Source organism: Pristiophorus japonicus, chromosome 13 (assembly GCF_044704955.1).
Source record: "Pristiophorus japonicus isolate sPriJap1 chromosome 13, sPriJap1.hap1, whole genome shotgun sequence".
NCBI lineage: Eukaryota > Metazoa > Chordata > Chondrichthyes > Pristiophoridae > Pristiophorus > Pristiophorus japonicus.
The window spans coordinates 75,343,761-75,363,189 of record NC_091989.1 but is presented as its reverse complement, the minus strand read 5'-3'; the positions used below and the strand labels follow the sequence as shown (position 1 = coordinate 75,363,189).

Below are 19,429 nucleotides of genomic sequence, written 5' to 3'. Positions count from 1 at the left end.
TCACTTGGAGGCCTGTCCCTCTGGAAGAAACGTGAGGCTTGCAATCATTGGACTTCCCAGAGCTATAACTTGCTGGGCTCCAAGGAGAACCCAACATCGTAGATTTGGGTCAGATACAGCTCCCAGCATGCATGTGTGTCAATGTGTGTTAGCACACTGTGCAGGAAACTCCCAGCATGCACCTGTGTGACCATGCAGTCAATCTGCGGGAAACTCCCAGCATGCACCTGTGATGGGCTTGGCAATTTTCGGTCACTGAAGTCGATGGAGGGTAAAATCAGGCAGGGTGTAAATTGAGTGTACGGCCCAAACCCGCCCACTCCCACTGGGCAAACAGTGTGTTCCCGTCACTGCGCCCACAACAACTGAGACTCCTCCGGTGGTTGGACGAGAGACTCTGTCACTCAGCCTCCCGTGCTGTGATTGCCCACACATATTGCACTGTTGGCTGGCCCGTGCTGCCCCTGGGCCCTCGCCTCTTCTGGGCCCCGAACTCACTCCCCTTCTGGGCCCCGATCATGTCGCTCTACAGTCTCGCACCGCTCCTTCGCCCCGACCTCGGTGCTCCTGCTGTACCTGCCCACGCTCCAATCAGCAGCCTGGACCTTGGTGACGTCCAATCCAGTGCCCTCTTCACAGCCGTCGCCCTCCTGCACCAGCACGCGCTGCATCTTGAAGTGGTATGCTCCACGCTGCTCCTTTGACCCCAACTTGCTGACCCCAACATGCAACATGTGTGCTCACTAGGTCCGTGCAGCAGAGCTGGTCTCCAGTCGTCTTGAGTAACCCTTGCCACTGGACCAAGACCTGGCTCTGTCAAGCCCGTGTGATGGCTGGTGTGCAACGGCCACCCCACGTTAAAAAAATCCACGCACAGGCATCTTCCACCCTTCAGGATGTAGTTCGGGACCTGGAATTTTAGGTCCTTCATTGAAACACCTGTGAACTTATCCTTTTTAGGTGGAAGTGAGTCGTCCTCGATACGAGAGACTGCCTATGGCGATGATGATGCTGTGATTAAATACCCAAATCCATACAGAATGGCAGCCAGTGATCAAACATTGATAACACACGGGCTGAAATGATCCTGCTTTGCGGGAGATAACTAAGGTTAGGCTAGCAGCAGCGGGTAAGTAAGATGAACAATTTCCCAATGATGTGCAGGGGCAGCCCAGACTGTTTATCGCCGCACTGATGATTTCTGCTTGTACACGCTGCAGATTAGCAAGTATGTTTGTCAATGGCAGAAGCGGAACTAAATGTAGCGTCAGCAAAACAGTTATGCAACAAGTTGCAGCCAATTAAGTACTTCTGTGGTGTAGTCACTGTTGTAATGTGGGAAACACAGCACAGCAAGCTCCCACAAACAGCAATGTAATAATGACCAGATAATCTGTTTAGTGATGTCGATTGAGGGATAAATATTGGCCAGGACACCGGGGATAACTCCCCTGCTTTTCTTCACAATAGTGTCGTGGCATCTTTTACATCCACCTGAGAGAGCAGACGGGACCTCAGTTTAACGTCTCATCTGAAAGACGGCACCTCCGACAGTGCGGCGCTCCCTCAGTACTGCCCCTTTGACAGTGCGGCACTCTCTCAGTACTGCCCCTTCGACAGTGCGGCGCTCCCTCAGTACTGCCCCTCCGATAGTGCGGCACTCCGACAGTGCACCGCTCCCTCAGTACTGCCCCTCCGACAGTGCGACGCTCCCTCAGTACCGCCCCTCCAACCGTGCAGCACTCCCTCAGTACTGCCCCTTCGACAGTGCGGCGCTCTCTCAGTACTGCCCCTCCGACATTGCGGCGCTCCCTCAGTACTGCCCCTCCGACAGTGCAGCGCTCCCTCAGTACTGCCCCTCCGACAGTGCGGCGCTCCCTCAGTACTGCCCCTCCGACAGTGCGCCTCTCCCTCAGTACTGCCCCTCCGACAGTGCGGCGCTCCCTCAGTACTGCCCCTTCCACAGTTCGGCACTCCCTCAGAATTGCCCCTCCAACAATGCAGCGCTCCCTCAGCACTGCCCCTCCGACAGTGCAGCACTCCTTCAGTACTGCCCCTCCGACAGTGCGGCGCTCCCTCAGTACTGCCCCTCCGACAGTGCGCCACTCCCTCAGTACTGCCCCTCCGACAGTGCGGCGCTCCCTCAGTACTGCCCCTCCGACAGTGCGCCACTCCCTCAGTACTGCCCCTTTGACAGTGCGGCACTCTCTCAGTACTGCCCCTTCAACAGTGCGGCACTCTCTCAGTACTGCTCCTCCGACAGTGCGGGGTGCTCCCTCAGTACTGTCCCTCCGACAGTGCGGCACTCCGACAGTGCAGCACTCCCTCAGTACTGCCCCTCCGATAGTGCGGCACTCCGACAGTGCACCGCTCCCTCAGTACTGCCCCTCCGACAGTGCGGCGCTCCCTCAGTACTGCCCCTTCGACAGTGCGGCACTCTCTCAGTACTGCCCCTCCGACATTGCGGCGCTCCCTCAGTACTGCCCCTCCGACAGTGCGGCGCTCCCTCAGTACTGCCCCTCCGACAGTGCGGCGCTCCCTCAGTACTGCCCCTCCGACAGTGCGCCTCTCCCTCAGTACTGCCCCTCCGACAGTGCGGCGCTCCCTCAGTACTGCCCCTTCCACAGTTCGGCACTCCCTCAGTATTGCCCCTCCAACAATGCAGCGCTCCCTCAGCACTGCCCCTCCAAAAGTGCAGCACTCCCTCAGTACTGCCCCTCCGACAGTGCAGCACTCCTTCAGTACTGCCCCTCCCACAGTGCGGGTCTCCCTCAGTACTGCCCCTCCGACAGTGCAGCGTTCCCTCAGTACTGCACGGGAGTGTCAGCCTGGATTATGTGCTCAAGTCCCTGGAATGGGAGCGGAGGAGTGAGTGTTGTGACCAGTGCCACGGCTGACATGGTTTAACCCAGCCTAGGATACAGCTTAGGATGCAGTTGTCTAGGTTTGAGCCTGTGCTGTTAAAACTTGCTTCCTGGGTTTGAGGGGAAAGAAAGGTCTGGCTGGAAGCATTTCAATTTTTAAAGGAAAAAAAACAAGTTTGAATATAACTCCTGCCTTTCTCCTCTTGGATATTAGATTGGAAGGGGTGCAGTGTATTTTGCCCATATTCTCCCAAAGAGTGTCTCCGTAACCAACAAATAATTTGAAGAAATGAGTTCGGTGGGTGAATGAATTATAAAGTACATCCTTGCTCTTTCATTCTCCCTCAAATCATCAACACCCTCCATTATCTTCAATAGAATGATTATTTTAGAATAATACTGGGGCTAGAATTGAGGACAGGTTGCTGATATTCCCTTGAGGTTGAACGATTGAGGGGTGATCTAATTGAGATGTTTGAAGTGATAAAGAGATTTGATAGGGTAGATAGAGAGAAACCATTTCCTGTGGTGAGGGAATCCGTCACAAGGGGGCGGAACCTTAACATTGGAGCTGGGCCATTGGAGACGAAAATCAAGAAGGACTTTTTCACACAAAGGGCAGTGGAACCCTGCATCTCCATCTCGGAAAAGACTGTGGATGCAATGCAGCAGTTAACGGGTATGATGTAATTGGCATCACGGAGACATGGCTCCAGGGTGACCAGGGCTGGGAACTCAACATCCAGGGGTATTCAACATTTAGGAAGGATAAACAGAAAGGAAAAGGAGGCGGGGTGGTGTTGCTGGTTAAAGAGGAAATTAATGCAATTATAAGGAAGGACATTAGCCTGGATGATGTGGAATCGGTATGGGTGGAGCTGCGGAATACCAAAGGGCAGAAAACGCTAGTGGGAGTTGTGTACAGACCACCAAACAGTAGTAGTGAGGTTGGGGATGGCATGAAACAAGAAATTAGGGATGCGTGCAATAAAGATACAACAGTTATCATGGGTGACTTTAATCTACGTATTGATTGGGCTAACCAAACTGGTAGCAATGCGTTGGAGGAGGATTTCCTGGATTGTATTAGGGATGGTTTTCTAGACCAATATGTCGAGAAACCAACTAGAGGGCTGGCCATCATAGACTGGGTGATGTGTAACGAGAAAGGATTAATTAGCAATCTTGTTGTGTGAGGCCCCTTGGGGAAGGTTGACCATAACATAGAAGAATTCTTTATTAAGATGGAGAGTGACACAGTTAATTCAGAGACTAGGGTCCTGAACGTAAGGAAAGGTAACTTCGATGGTATGAGACATGAATTGGCTAGAATAGACTGGCGAATTATACTTAAAGGGTTGACGGTGGATAGGCAATGGCGGACATTTAAAGATCACGTGGATGCACTTCAACAAATGTACATCCCTGTCTGGAGTTAAAAAAAACGGGGAAGGTGACTCAACCATGCCTAACAAGGGAAATTAGGGATAGTGTTAAATCCAAAGAAGAGGCATATAAATTGGCCAGAAAAAGCAGCAAACCTGAGGACTGGGAGAAATTTAGAATCCAGCAGAGGAGGACAAAGTGTTTAATTCGGAGGGGAAAAATAGAGTATGAGAGGAAGCTTGCTGGGAACATAAAAACTGACTGCAAAAGCTTCTATAGATATGTGAAGAGAAAAAGATTAGTGAAGACAAACGTAGGTCCCTTGCAGTCAGAATCAGGTGAATTTATAATGGGGAACAGAGAAATGGCAGGCCAATTGAACAAATACTTTGGTTCTGTCTTCACGAAGGAAGACACAAATAACCTTCTGGAAATACTAGGGGACTGAGGATCTAGCAAGAAGGAGGAAGTGAAGGAAATCCTTATTGGTCAGTAAATTGTGTTAGGGAAATTGATGGGATCGAAGGCTGATAATTCCCCCAGGGCCTGATAGTCTGCATCACAGAGTACTTAAGGAAATGGCCATAGAAATAGTGGATGCATTGGTGATCATTTTCCAACAGTCTATCGACTCTGGATCAGTTCCTAGGACTGGAGGGTAGCTAATGTAACACCACTTTTTAAAAAAGGAGGGAAAGAGAAAACGAGGAATTATAGATCGGTTAGCCTGACATCGGTAGTGGGGAAAATGTTGGAATCAATTATTAAAGATGAAATAGCAGCTCATTTGGAAAGCAGTGACAGGATCGGTCCAAGTCAGCATGGATTTATGAAAGGGAAATCATGCTTGACAAATCTTCTAGAATTTTTTGAGAATGTAACTAGTAGGGTGGACAAGGGAGAACCAGTGGATGGGGTGTATTTGGACTTTCAAAAAGCTTTTGACAAGGCCCCGCATAGGAGATTGTTATGCAAAATCAAAGCACATGGTATTGGGGGTAATGTACTGACGTGGATAGAGAACTGGTTGGCAGACAGGAAGCAGAGAGTCGGGATAAACGGGTCCTTTTCAGAATGGCAGGCAGTGACTAGTGGGGTGCCGCAGGGCTCAGTGCTGGGACCCCAGCTATTTACAATATACATCAATGATTTAGATGAAGAAATTGAGTGTAATATCTCCACATTTGCAGATGACACTAAGCTGGGTGATGGTGTGAGCTATGAGGAGGATGCTAAGAGGTTGCAGGATGACTTGGATATCGAAACATAGAAACATAGAAAATAGGTGCAGGAGTAGGCCATTCAGCCCTTCGAGCCTGCACTGCCATTCAATAAGATCATGGCTGATCATTCCTTCAGTACCCCTTTTCTGCTTTCTCTCCATACCCCTTGAACCCCTTAACCATAAGGGCCATATCTAACTCCCTCTTGAATATATCCAATGAACTGGTATCAACAACTCTCTGCGGCAGGGAATTCCACAGGTCAACAACTCTCTGAGTGAAGAAGTTTCTCCTCATCTCAGTCCTAAATGGCCTACCCCTTATCCTAAGACTATGTCCTCTGGTTCTGGACTTCCCCAACATGGAGAACATTCTTCCCGCATCTAACCTGTCCAGTCCCGTCAGGATCTTATATGTTTCTATGAGATCCCCTCTCATCCTTCTAAACTCCAGTGAATTCAGGCCCAGTTGATCCAGTCTCTCCTCATATGACAGCCCAGCCATTCCTGGAATCAGTCTGCTGAACCTTCGCTGCACACCCTCAATAGCAAGAACGTCCTTCCTCAGACTAGGAGACCAAAACTGAACACAATATTCCAGGTGAGGCCTCACTAAGGCCCTGTACAACTGCAGTAAGACCTCCCTGCTCCTATATTCAAATCCCCTAGCTATGAAGGCCAATATACCATTTGCCTTCTTTACCGCCTGCTGTATCTGCATGCCAACTTTCAGTGACTGATGAACCATGACACCCAGGTCTCGTTGTACCTCCCCTTTTTCTAGTCTGCCGCCATTCAGCTAATATTCTGCCTTCATGTTTTTGCCCCCAAAATGGATAACCTCACATTTATCCACATTATTCTGCATCTACCATGAACTTGCCCACTCACCTAATCAGGTTAGGACAGGTTAGGTGAGTGGGCAAATGCTTGGCAGATGCAGTATAGAAACATATAAAATTTTGACGGGGCTGGACAGGTTAGATGCAGGAAGAATGTTCCCGATGTTGGGGAAGTCCAGAACCAGGGGTCACAGTCTAAGGATAAGGGGTAAGCCGTTTAGGACTGAGATGAGGAGAAACTTCTTCACTCAGAGAATTGTGAACCTGTGGAATTCCCTGCCGCAGAGAGTTGTTGATGCCAGTTCGTTAGATATATTCAAATGGGAGTTCGATATGGCCCTTACTGCTAAAGGGATCAAGAGGTATGGAGAGAAAGCAGGAAAGGGGTACTGAGGTGAATGATCAGCCATGATCTTATTGAATGGTGGTGCAGGTTCGAAGGGCCGAATGGCCTATTCCTGCACCTATTTTCTATGTTTCTATGTTTCTAAAACTGAGATCGATAGGTAAGGGTATCAAGGGATATGGAGCAAAGATATGGATCAAGATACAGATCACCCATGATCTAATTGAATGGTGGACTGTGCGAGGGGTTAAATGGCCTCCTCCTGATCCTAAATCATCTCACCAGTCAAGTCACCTACTGCCCGGTGTAAGGAGAGCTCCTCCGGTTGTTGTTACGCTCCATTGTGACCTGGTTATTTATGGGCAAGGTCACTGCATGTAATGCGTGATCTAACCACCGGATGGAACTGTATCAAAGCATAAACACAGGCTGTTCAGGTTGTTAAAATGGCCGTGCTCTCGGACACGCATTCTTTCGATAAAATTTAAGTGACTTCAAGTTGCACTGTGGATAGTGAAGGAGTGAATGTCAATGCAACGTATTGTGTTGTCAGCCTTGCCTGTGAATGGGTTCAAGCTCCACTCCTGATGTTTGAGCCTGTAATCTAGGCTGACACACCAATACAGTGCTGAGGGAGTGCTGCACTGTCTTTCCAATGCCCTGTCTGCCCTCTCAAGTGGACGTGAAAGATCCCATGGCACTATTTCGAAGAAGAGCAAGGGAGTTCTCCCCAGTGTCCTGGGCAATATTTATCCCTCAATCAACATGACTAAAACAGATTATCTGGGTCATTATCACATTGCTGTTTGTGGGAGCTTGCTGTGCGCAAATTGGTTGTTGCATTTCCCAAATTACAACAGTGACTACACTCCAAAGGTACTTCATTGGCTGTAAAGCGCTTTGGGATGCCCTGAGGTTGTGAAAGGCGCTATATAAATGCCAGTCTTTGATAAGAAGATAATCTCTATAAACGCGTGTGTGGATCACAGGTTCTGTTCTAATGGGTTTGTTCTCAGGTCGGCCCGTTTGGAAGACCAGCTCAATGATCTGACCGAACTCCATCAGCACGAGACCATTGATCTGAAGCAAGAGCTGGCGAGCATTGAGGAAAAGGTCGCCTATCAATCGTACGAGCGAGCACGTGACATTCAGGTCTGCGGCTTTCTGTCACCCACTGTGGGGAGGGCACTGCTGTCGGGTTACTGTTTATGTATTCACAATAAGACTGCACCTCTCCCGTGCTCACTGACCTCAGTGACTGCCGGTCCGCCAACGCCTCGCTTTTATCATTCTCATCCTCGTGTTCCCTCCGTGGCCTTGCCCCTCCCTCTCTCTGTAACCTCCTCCAACCCTCCGAGATCTCCGCACTTCTGCAATCAGTATCTTGTGCATCCCCAGCTTCCTTCGCTCTGCACTGGTGGTCGTGCCTTCAGCTGCCTGGGCCCCAAGCTCTGGAATTCCTTCCCTAAATTTCTCTGCCTCCTTTAAGATGCTCCTTAAAACCTCCCTCGTTTCTGCCTTAATATCTCCTTATGTGGCTTGGTATCAAACTTTGTTTGATAATGCTCCTGTGGAGCGCCTTGGGACAGCTTATTATGTTAAAGGTGCTATATAAATACGTTGTTGTTGTTTTGACGAACTCTACCTTAGGATTTGGAATTCACTGCCTGATAGGGTGGTGGATACAGATTGAATAGCAGTCTTCAAAAGGGAATTGGATAATAGGATGAAGGAGAAAAAATTGCAGGGATATGGGAAAAGAGTGGGGAGGGGGAGGGCGGGGGAATAACAGTAATGCTCTTTGAAAGAGCATGTGCAGACTGGATGGGCCGAATGGCCTCCTGTACTGTTCTCTGATTCTATGATGATTTGCAGCTTCATTCAACATTAGAAATGACTGATTTCAATAAAAGCTTTGTTCTGAAAAAGACATGAGTTTGTAACCAACCTACCATTCCAGCACGCTGTGAAGTGCACAGTTAATTCTGAACACAGAACCAATTATCGTAGTAAACAGCAACGTTCAGCCTATGCTGGGACTCTGAGGCAGACCAACATATGTCCCTGTCCCTTCTCTGACCGGGTTACTTTGCTCATCAGTCTCCTGTTTCTCAGCTGTGAAGAGAGGGCTTCACATGGAATCAGAGAATAGTACAGCAGAGAAGGAGGCAATTCGACCCATCGAGTCTGCGCTGTCTCCTCTCTCTCGAAGAGTAATCCTGTTAGTCCCGTTCCCTCGCTCCTTTCCCCTATCCCTGCAATTGTTTTCGCCTTCAACTATTTATCCAAATCCATTTTGAAGGCTACTATTGAATCTATAACTAGCACCCTATCAGAGCAGTCCAAATCCTAACCAGATCCAGAATCTACCCTTCCTCACTCTCTCGACAGGTGCTGACTGACCCGTGTGTCCATCATTTAGTGTCCTTGTGACTGGTTAGTGAGGAACAATTTCAGAATTCGAAATGCTGCGACATTTTAGCAGAGAGCTGGGTGGAAGATTGTTACCAACTTGACGAATTCTATAACGATGTTTCTACCCCCTGACGGGTGTTGGAAAACATTCAGCCACTGCCATTAGTCGTACCCAGCATCGTGTTTGTAGGCAGGGCCAGCAAAGGAATGACATTGTCAGCCCTCCCTCTTTCACTTCCCTCTCCGGCTGACCCCTGCTGCTCTCCCTCTGTGTGAGGTCAGTGAGACAACCTCCCCCAGGGCTGTCACAACCCACCCGGACACCGGAGGGAAAGAGCATCTGAAAAGAGGAAATAAGCAAATTCGTAACAGAGAGAAAAACTCCGCTTCAAATGAAAAGGGGGTTAACGGTCATTAAAAGATACATGATAGATACAAATATGACTTCTTAAACACCGAGAAAGAGTCAGAGAGATGACAGATTGTATTTTGATTTTAGCCTTGGGCTGAGTTGCTCACACTCACACCTCTGAGTCCTGGGTCAAAGCCTTGAATCCAGCCTGACACTGCAGTGCAGTGCTGCCTTGCTGAGTCCTAACTCGCACCAAGTCACACTCACCCATCTCCCCTATGCCCTACATTGGCACCCAGTCCGGCAATCTCGCGATTTTAAAATTCTCATCCTCGTGTCCAAATCCTTCCATGGCCTCGCCCCCTTCCCTTTTCTGTAACCTCCTCCATCCCTACAACCCTCCGAGATCTCTGCGTCCTCCAATTCTGGCCTCCTGTCTATTCCCCGCTTTCCTTCACCCCGTGCCTTCAGCTGCTGAGGTCCCAAGCTCTGGCATTCTCTCCCTAAACCTCTCCGCCTCCCCGCCTCTCTCTCTTCCGTCAAGACGCTCCTTAAAACCTGCTCCTTTGACGTACTGTCCTAATATCTCCTTATGTGCTTGACGTTAATTTCTGTTCGATAATGCTCCTGTGAAGCGCCATGGGACAGTTTACTATGTTAAAGGTGCTATATAAATACAAGTTGTGGCGTCGTTCAGTCGAGACGTTAATCTGAAGCCCCCTCTGCCTGCTCGGGTCGATGGAGAAGATCCTCTCCTCGAGGAAGAGCAGGGAGTTCTCTTCCCACACCATCACCACCAGCAAACAGATTAACTGCTCATTCATAGAGTCACCGAGTCACCGTCATAGGGTCATAGGGTCACAGGCTCGAGGGGCTAGATGGCTTACTCCTGTTCCTAATTCTTATGTTCATATGTTCTTATGTCACAGGGTCACAGAGTCACAGTCATAGGGTCACAGGGTCACCGGGTCACAGTCACAGAGTCACAGAGTCACAGGGTCACAGTCACAGAGTCACAGGGTCACAGTCACAGAGTCACAGGGTCACAGGGTCACAGGGTCACAGGGTCACAGGGTCACAGGGTCACCGAGTCACAGAGTCAGTCACAGGGTCATAGGGTCACCGAGTCACAATATCACAGAGTCACAGTCACAGGGTCACAGAGTCACAGGGTCACAGTCACAGGGTCATAGGGTCACAGCGTCACAGCGTCACAGTCACAGGGTCACAGAGTCAGAGAGTCATAGTGATATATCCTTACTATACAATATAAATGCACACGAGGCCCATACTTGAGAGGTCACTCTGTGACCAGTTACCTTTATTACCAAGACCTCAACTGATGAAGGTGGGTGGAGCTTCCCATTTTATACCTGAAAGCCCAGGCTAGGAGTGTCTCCCACAAGTTCACCACCTAGTGGTCAGTGTTCTCAAGGTGCACAACTTAGGTCAGCTTATACATGGGTTACAATGATAGTTGAATACATGACATCACCTCCCCGGCAAAGTCTTATTGGGAACACAGGTTAAGTCTCTCTGGTAGTTTACGCTCCCTTGTGGAGCGCCTGAGTTGGGGCTCCAGTTGTTGGGTGCTGGCCTGAGTGTCTGTTGTTTGAAGTGCCTCAGGCCTGTCTGTACTGCCCACAGTGACTGGGCTCTCCTCCACTTGGTTCCGGTTTTCGGTCACCTGTGGTGGAGTAAACTCTACGTCGTGTTCTTCCTCTGCTTCTTCTATGGGGTTGCTGAACCTCTTTTTAGTTCGATCCACGTGTTTGCGGCAGATTTGTCCATTGGTAAGTTTAACTACCAGAATCCTATTCCCCACTTTGGCAATCACAGTGCCTGCTAGCCATTTGGGCCCTGTAGCGTAATTAAGGACAAAAACAGGGTCATTGACATCAATACATCGCGCCCTCGCATTCCTGTCATGGCAGTCACATTGGACTGACACCTGCTCTCAACAATTTCTTTCATAGTAGGGTGTATAAGGATAATCTGGTTTTGAGCGTCCTTTTCATTAGCAGCTCTGCGGGTGGAATCCCTGTGAGCGAGTGTGGTCGGGATCTATTGGCCAACAGGAGGCGTGATAAGCGGCTTTGTAGGGAACCCCCTTGGATTCTGAGCATCCCCTGTTTGATTATCTGCACTGCTCGTTCCGCCTGGCCGTTTGAGGCCGGCTTGAACGGTGCCGTTCTGACATGGTTGATTCCATTGCCTGCCATGAATTCCTGGAATTCAGTGCTTGTGACCAAGACGTCCGGTAGACCGTGGGCGGCGAACATTGCCCATAGACTTTCTACCATGGCAGAGGATGTGCTTGAATTTAAAATGGCGCACTCAATCCATTTGGAGTAGGCGTCTACTACAACCAAAAACATTTTCCCCATGAAAGGACCTGCGTAGTCCAGATGGATGCGTGACCATGGCTTTGCGGGCCAGGACCAGGGGCTAAGGGGGGGCTTCCCTGGATGCATTGCCCAGCTGGGCACATGTGTTGCCCCTGCAAACACAAAGTTCCAGATCTGCATCTATCACTGGCCACCAAACGTGTGACCTTGCAATTGTCTTCATCATGATAATGCCCGGGTGCTCATTGTGAAGTTCTCTGATAAACACCTCTCTGCCCATCTAGGGCATGATTACTCGGTTTTCCCACAGTAGGCAATCGGCCTGAATCGAGAGTTCACCCTTGCGCTTATGAAACGGTTTAAATTCCTCAGGGCATGCCCCGTACGTGGCTGCCCAGTCCCCATTCAGGATACATTTCTTAACTAAAGACAGTAGCGGGTCTTTATTTGTATAGATTTTAATCTGACGGGCTGTCACGGGTGAGCCTTCGCTTTCGAAAGCTTCAACAGCCATGACCATTTCAGCATCATGCTTGGTAGCCCCTTCAGTGGTGGCTAGTGGGAGCCTGCTGAGTGCATCGGCGCAGTTTTCGGTGCCCGGTCTGTGCCGAATTGTATAGTCATAGGAGGCTAACGTGAGTGCCCACCTCTGTATGCGGGCCAATGCATTCGCATTTATGGCCTTGTTGTCGGCCAAAAGGGACGTTAGTGGTTTGTGATCTGTCTCCAGCTCAAATTTCCTGCCAAACAGGTACTGGTGCATTTTGTTTTACTGCATATACACATGCTAGCACTTCTTTTTCTACCATCCCATAGCCCCTTTCTGCCTGGGACAGACTTCTGGAGACATAAGCTACCGGCTGTAACTGACCCTTGGCATTGACATGCTGCAACACACACCCAACACCATAAGACAACGCATCGCACGTTAAAACAAGTTTCTTACATGGGTCATATAGCGTTAACAGATTGTTGGAACATAACAAATTGCGTGCTCTATCAAAAGCCCTTTCCTGGCTGTCCCCCCAGACCCATTCGCGACCTTTGTGTAGGAGCGTGTGTAGCGGCTCTAACAGCGTGCTCAATTTGGGAAGAAAGTTACCAAAATAGTTCAGGAGCCCCAGGAACGAACGCAGCTCCGTCATGTTATGGGGTCTGGGTGCTCTCTGGATCGCTTCCGTTTTGGACGCAGTAGGTCTGATCCCGTCTACTGCTACCCTCCTCCCCAGGAATTCTACCTCTGGAGCTAAGAAGACGCACTTCGCCTTTTTCAGTCGCAGACCTACCCTGTCCAGTCTGTGTAGCACCTCCTCCAGGTTGTGGAGGTGTTCTTCAGTATTGTGACCCATGATGAGGATGTCATCTTGCAAAACCACCGTCCCTGGAATCAACTTGAGGAGGCTTTCCATATTTCGCTGAAAGATCGCGGCGGCCGAACAAATCCCGAACGGACATCTGTTATACTCAAACAACCCCTTGTGTGTCGTGATGGTGGTCAGCTTCTTCGACACACTCGCCAGCTCCTGGATCATGTAAGCTGAGCTCAGGTCCAATTTTGAAAAAAGTTTGCCACCGGATAGCGTCACAAAGAGGTCCTCCGCTCTCGGTAGCGGGTACTGGTCTTGGAGTGACACCCGATTGTTGGTGGCCTTGTAATCGCCACATATCCTGACCAACCCATCCGCCTTGAGCACCGGCACAATCGGACTCGCCCAGTCACTGAATTCGACTGACGAGATAATGCCTTCCCTCAGCAAAAGGTCCAATTCGCATTCTATCTTTTCCCGCATCACGTATGGCACCGCTCTGGCCTTGTGGTGTACTGGCCTGGCATCCGGGTTCATGTGAATCACTACCTTGGCCCCCATGAAAGTGCCGATGCCGGGTTGAAATAATGAGTCAAATTTGTCCAGGACCTGTGAGCATGATATTCGCTCCACAGAAGAAATTGCATTGACATCGCCCCTTTTCCAATTCATGACAGCAAGCCAACTCCTCCCCAATAGTGCGGGACCGTCCCCCGGGACAATCCAGAGTGGCAATCTGTTCTCCGAATCTTTGTGGATCACGACTACCGTGGCGCTGCCTAGCACCGGAATGATCTCCTTTGTATATGTCCGTAGCTGTGCATCAATCGGAAATAATTTTGGCCTCCTGGCCTTGGACACCCACAACCTTTCGAACTGTTTGATACTCATCAGGGACTGGCTGGCCCCCGTGTCTAGCTCCATTAATACTAGGATGCCATTGAGGAGCACTTTCATCATTATCGGTGGTGTCCTGGTATAGGAACTATATATGTGCTCCACATGAACTCACTGAACTTCAGCTTCCAGCGATTTCCCCCAGTATTCATTTGGCCTCGTAGGGCTTACATCAAGCCCGTCCTTCTCGTACATCAACCTGGCTGCAGGCTTCCTGCACATACGCGCCAAGTGACCGCTGACGTTGCAGTTTCTGCAGGTGTATTGCTGATACCTACAAGCTCTGGCTGGGTGTTTGGCTCCACACCTCCAGCATGAGCTGGAGGCTCCGTTGTTGGAAACAAAAGGTCCATTACCAGTCGATCACCTCTGACTGTCTCTGTAACTGTCCTTAAGCGCACCATTAGCAGGTGTTGATGGCCCCATTACTGGCCGCATTGTCCCTTGCGATGGCATGAATCGCCGTTCAGCTAGCCATTGTCTCTGTTGAATTCCCCCTTTGGGTTCGACTACATGCTGGGGCATGTCCGATTGCCCTTGTCTGCCTAGAGAACTGTGTGCCGCATTAACAATGTTGACTCCCTGGTTGTTTGCCGCATTTGAGCCGAGATTTTTGTCATACATCATTCTGGTCTCTTCCTCCCCTGAGATAAATGTCTGGGCTATCAGAGCCGCCGCTTCCAAGGTCAAGTCTTTGGTCTCAATCAGTTTCCTGAAAACCCCAGCGTGCCCGATGCCCTCAATAAAAAGTCTCGCAGCATCTCCGCTCTGCATGCATCTGGGAACTTACATAGGCTCGCCAGTCGCCGGAGGTCTGCCGCGAAGTCTGGAATGCTTTGCCCTTCTCACCGCCGGTGCGTGTAAAACCGGTGTCTCGCCATGTGCATGCTGCTCACCAATTTAAAGTGTTCCCCGATCAACTTACTGAACTCTTCGAATCTCTTGCCTGCCAGCTTCTCTGGCGCTAGAAGGCCCTTTATCAAGGAGTACGTTCTGGATCCACAAACCGTCAGGAGATGAGCCCCGCGTTTGTCGGCCGAATCCTGTCCCAACCATTCCTTCGTGACAAAACTTTGCTTTAGTCTCTCAATAAAGTCGTCCCAATCATCACCAACAGAGTACCTCTCTTCTGTGCTGCTAGTGGCCATGCTCGCGTGGTTTAAATCCCAGTTTCTCGTCGCCAATGATATGCCCTTACTATACAGTATAAATGCACACGAGGCCCATACTTGAGAGAAGGTCACTCTGTGACCAGTTACCTTTATTACCAAGACCTCAAGTGATGAAGGTGGGTGGAGCTTCCCCTTTTATACCTGAAAGTCCAGATTAGGAGTGTCTCCCACAAGTTTGCCCCCTGTGCTCAATGTTCTCAAGGTGTACAATTTAGGTTAGCTTATACATGGGTTACAATGACAGTTGAATACATGACACATAGAGTCACAGAGTCACAGAGTCACAGAGTCATAGAGGTAAATTTTGGCCAGAAGTTGCTCCATTTTTTCAGGAGCAACTTGATTTTTCTGGAGTATCTTAAAAATCCCCATTTTGCACATTCAATTTGCGCCAGTGCAAGTGAGTTAGTTAGGATTTTTTTCGTTTAGTTTTTTTTCTCAAAAGGGGGCGTTACCAGCCACCTATGTCAGTTTTGGCCATTTATGCCACTTTGGCCAGCTAATAGTTACTCCAAATTCACTTAGGCCAGCGTATGTGGCCACTTCAGAAAACCTTGCGGAGAGTTAAGAAATCAGCACAGGTAGGTACATCAGAGGCCAGCAGAACTTAACTACTTGACTAAAGAATGTGAATAGGATCAATCAGCTATACAGGACATCATATTATAAACGTCGCAAAGTTAATTTACTATACAACAGAAACATTCATGGAAGTTTAAACTACAAAAATAAAAGAAGTAAAAGATAGTTGAATTAAATTGCCCTGATCTCACAACTAATTTAAACAACTAATTGTTTGCAATGATTATACTGGGCCAAAATTGTGCCCATATTATCTAAATAAAGTCTACTTCAATAAATAAGATATTTTCTCTATTCCTCCGTCACTTAGTTCTATCACAATAGCACCAGGTGAATGGGCTTGACAAATGGTCACCACTATTCACAAGAGACAAAACATATTTACATAATTTTTTCAAAATATCCGAAAGTCCAGAAAAATGACAAGCCATAAAGAAAGTTCAAAAATAGCTACAGTGCATAAAATTTCAAATCTGAGGTCGATCGCACCGGGAGGTCATTCAGCCAGGGATGGGGCAGGCATCGGGTCCCACACACACAGAAGCTGCAGCACGCACACAGAGAGGCTGGGGGCGAGGAGCTACTGCGCATGCGCGGACACTCCACTGCGCATGCGCAGACATCCCGGCACTGTTTTCAGAGCAGGACGCTGGCTCCACCCCCGCCTCAACTGGCCACACTGTGCAATGACCAAGGAGAGGCCGGACAGCGGCCAAAGTGGGAGCGATTTTTTTTTATTGCACTTATCCACGGATCTCCGGTAAGTGCATCGAAAAAAGGGGTGGGCCAAATTTGAACCCATAGAGTCATAGAGTCATAGAATCATGGAATCAGAGAAATTTACAGCACGGAAGGAGGCCATTTCGGCCCATCGTGTCCGTGCCGGCCAACAAAGACCTATCCAACCTAATCCCACTTTCCAGTTCTCGGTCCGTAGCCCTGTAGGTTACGGCACTTCAGGTGCACATCCAAGTATTTTTTAAATGTGGTGAGGGTTTCTGCCTCTACCACCCTTTCAGGCAGTGAGTTCCAGACCCCCACCATCCTCTGCGTGAAGAAAGTTCTCCTCAAATCCCCTCTAAACCTTCTCCCAATTACTTTAAGTCTATGCACCCTAGTTGTTGACCCCTCCACCAAGGGAAACAGGTCCTTCCTATCCACTCTATCCAGGTCCCTTATAATTTTATACACCTCAATCAGGTCTCCCCTCAGCCTCCTCTGTTCCAAAGAAAACAGGCCCAATATCTCCAATCTTTTCTCATAGCCACCTTCTTCGTTTCTTGTGGGATCTTGCAGTGCACAAACTGGCTGCCACATTTTGCCTACATGACAAAATTTGACTGCAGTTCTAAAAAAAAGATGGTAATTCATTTTGTGAGAAGTTTTTAGGACGCAGTAAATGCAAATTCTTGCTTTACCAAAGCGAGTGGATAATGTGTGACCTTTATTTTTAAGGCTATTTGTTCAATTAATCTTACAATCTTCTACATTGGTGTCAGGAGACATGGGGCTCTATCTTGACTTTGTGCCATTCTGTAAGACGCGGGTAGCAAGCCTGTTTTACATCTCTCCCCATTGATGTCACACTGGCTATCGGCCGTATTACACTGCCGTGCAAAGTGGCGCTCGGCCCTCATTGGGCGTTTACCTTGAACTAGTCCCGCTCTGCGCTGTAACTCCGCTCACATGCACCAGGCAGGTTTCCACCGCAGCTCCGGTCAAATTACAGCAGCGGAACAGGAAATTCCCGGCTCTCAGGGAATTCCCAGCCATTGACGTTGCAGAACCTCATGGGTATCAGCCGACTGATTGGGAACTTCAACTGAAGCGACCAATTGCAGGTTAGGGTTTTCAGGAGGGGGGAAGTGGAGGGGTTTGGGATGGGCATTTCACAGCACATGGTCCTAGTGACTGCAGGGTCTTGTGCTGATGCTGGAGAGGGAAGGGTACAGGGTGGATCAGACACAAGAGTGGGGCATGCATGATCACAATAGGATTGCTGAGCTAGGGACATGCAAAGCCATGTAGTCATCTGTCGACAAGGATAAGGATTGTAAAGCCAAGTAGAGTTTTAGCTAGCGGTCAAAGCAACCCTTGCCTTTTGCTTACTAACACTTGCCCACACTTGTGATGAAGGGTCACCGACCTGAAACGTTAACTCTGTTTCTCTCTCTACCTCCCCACTGAGTGTTTCCAGCATTCTCTGTTGTTATCCCACACTTGTTTAGTTCATCGAAACAAATGTATTTTAATTTCTAAAACGAGCCCCAAGTCGTACCTTGCCTGGCCTACTGTTGCTGGGTCCACTGAAGTGCCCTGTGTTTTTGTGTGGTTGTGCAGGAAGCCCTGGAATCATGCCAGACTCGCCTGGCCACCCTGGAGCTGCACCAGCAGCAGCAGCAAGTGGTGCAGATCGAAAACGCCAACGCCAAGGTGCTGCTGGGAAAATGCATCAATGTTTTTCTGGCCATCATGACAGTCATCCTGGTCTGTGTCTCCACCATTGCCAAGTTCAGCATCCCTTTGATGAAGAGCCGTTTACACATCATGTGTACTCTCTGCGCAGTGATACTCGTTTTCATCTTTTGGAAGAAATGGGATCAGATTCAGTGTCTTACAGACTATATTTTTATAAATCCACTGTGATTTGGAATGCCTGTTGGGCATGTGGTGAATTATGTTATTCTCAAATAGAAATTTTAAACAAAGGAATATACACATATATATTATATAGGGACAGAAAACATTTATACAATTACCTCTGCAGTTGTGTACCAACATTGAAAGGCTTCTGGACAGAGCCTTACTTGATGTGTCCTATAAATTATTTTGTGGCAAGATCATCTCCAACTTCTGTTGCTATTGCATCCCCCTGACCATTGGCTGAAGTGTTACCCTTTGACCCTGCACTGTGTAACTTCTTGGACCAACGAGTGACCAAGCCAGATATGGACGGTGCTTTCTGACCAGGTGCTATTTTATGGACCAACTGGAAAAGAGGCGAGAGGGATGGGAAAGAACGGAAATGGAGTTTTGAGATCCCTCGACCTGATGTTTACCTGAGAGCTGCTGGTGAAAGGATGGAGCCAACCAATGGGAGAACTGCAGGAAGATGAAGCAAAGACAGGCTTGTGCCCAGCCACAAGTGCAATTGATCATTTCATTCAACCTATTAGGCCATAAGGCTCCTGTCAATCAGGACATCATGAACTTTTTGTCAAGCCAATCCTGAAAAATTGACTTTTTTGTGTCAGAACTGAGGTAACTGTGTCTAATCAGTATTTATGCTCCAATTTTGAAATGTGCACCAGCCTCAACTGCAGAAAGTAATTGAAAATACCTCTGGGTGTAGTCAATTTCTGTGGGGCAGGTGGGGGTTAAATATTTGTCACATTTAATTACACCTGTTTTGAAGAGAACTATTTTAAATACACTGTAGTACTGCAAAGTCATTCTTGCATACCTCACACCAAGGCACATTTACCATATCGCTTTTCATATTTTCTTACAGAGTTTCTCTAATTTTTCCTATATGTGTATGTATTTGTGAATAAAATGCACTCCATCGGTAACCAGAATTCCATAAGATCAGGGCCGGTATTGTATTGAAAGGCAAGCATCACCAACAGAACTAAAATTAGATTGCATTGAAACACAGAAGTGTTTGACTTTGCCCAGATATTGCTGTTAATGAAG

At 48.5% G+C, this 19,429-nt stretch overlaps 1 protein-coding gene across 1 annotated transcript in view; it reads left to right on the top strand.

The window, feature by feature from the left end:
• The window catches only part of tmcc3 (transmembrane and coiled-coil domain family 3), a 163,618-nt gene extending 145,239 nt beyond the window's left edge, over positions 1-18,379 (top strand). Inside the window, exons 3-4 of the mRNA XM_070896779.1 lie at positions 7,677-7,812; positions 18,074-18,379. Of these exons, the coding sequence (XP_070752880.1) occupies positions 7,677-7,812; positions 18,074-18,379 (442 nt within the window). The remainder of the gene's footprint in view (positions 1-7,676; positions 7,813-18,073) is intronic.
• The last annotated feature ends 1,050 nt before the right edge of the window (positions 18,380-19,429 follow it).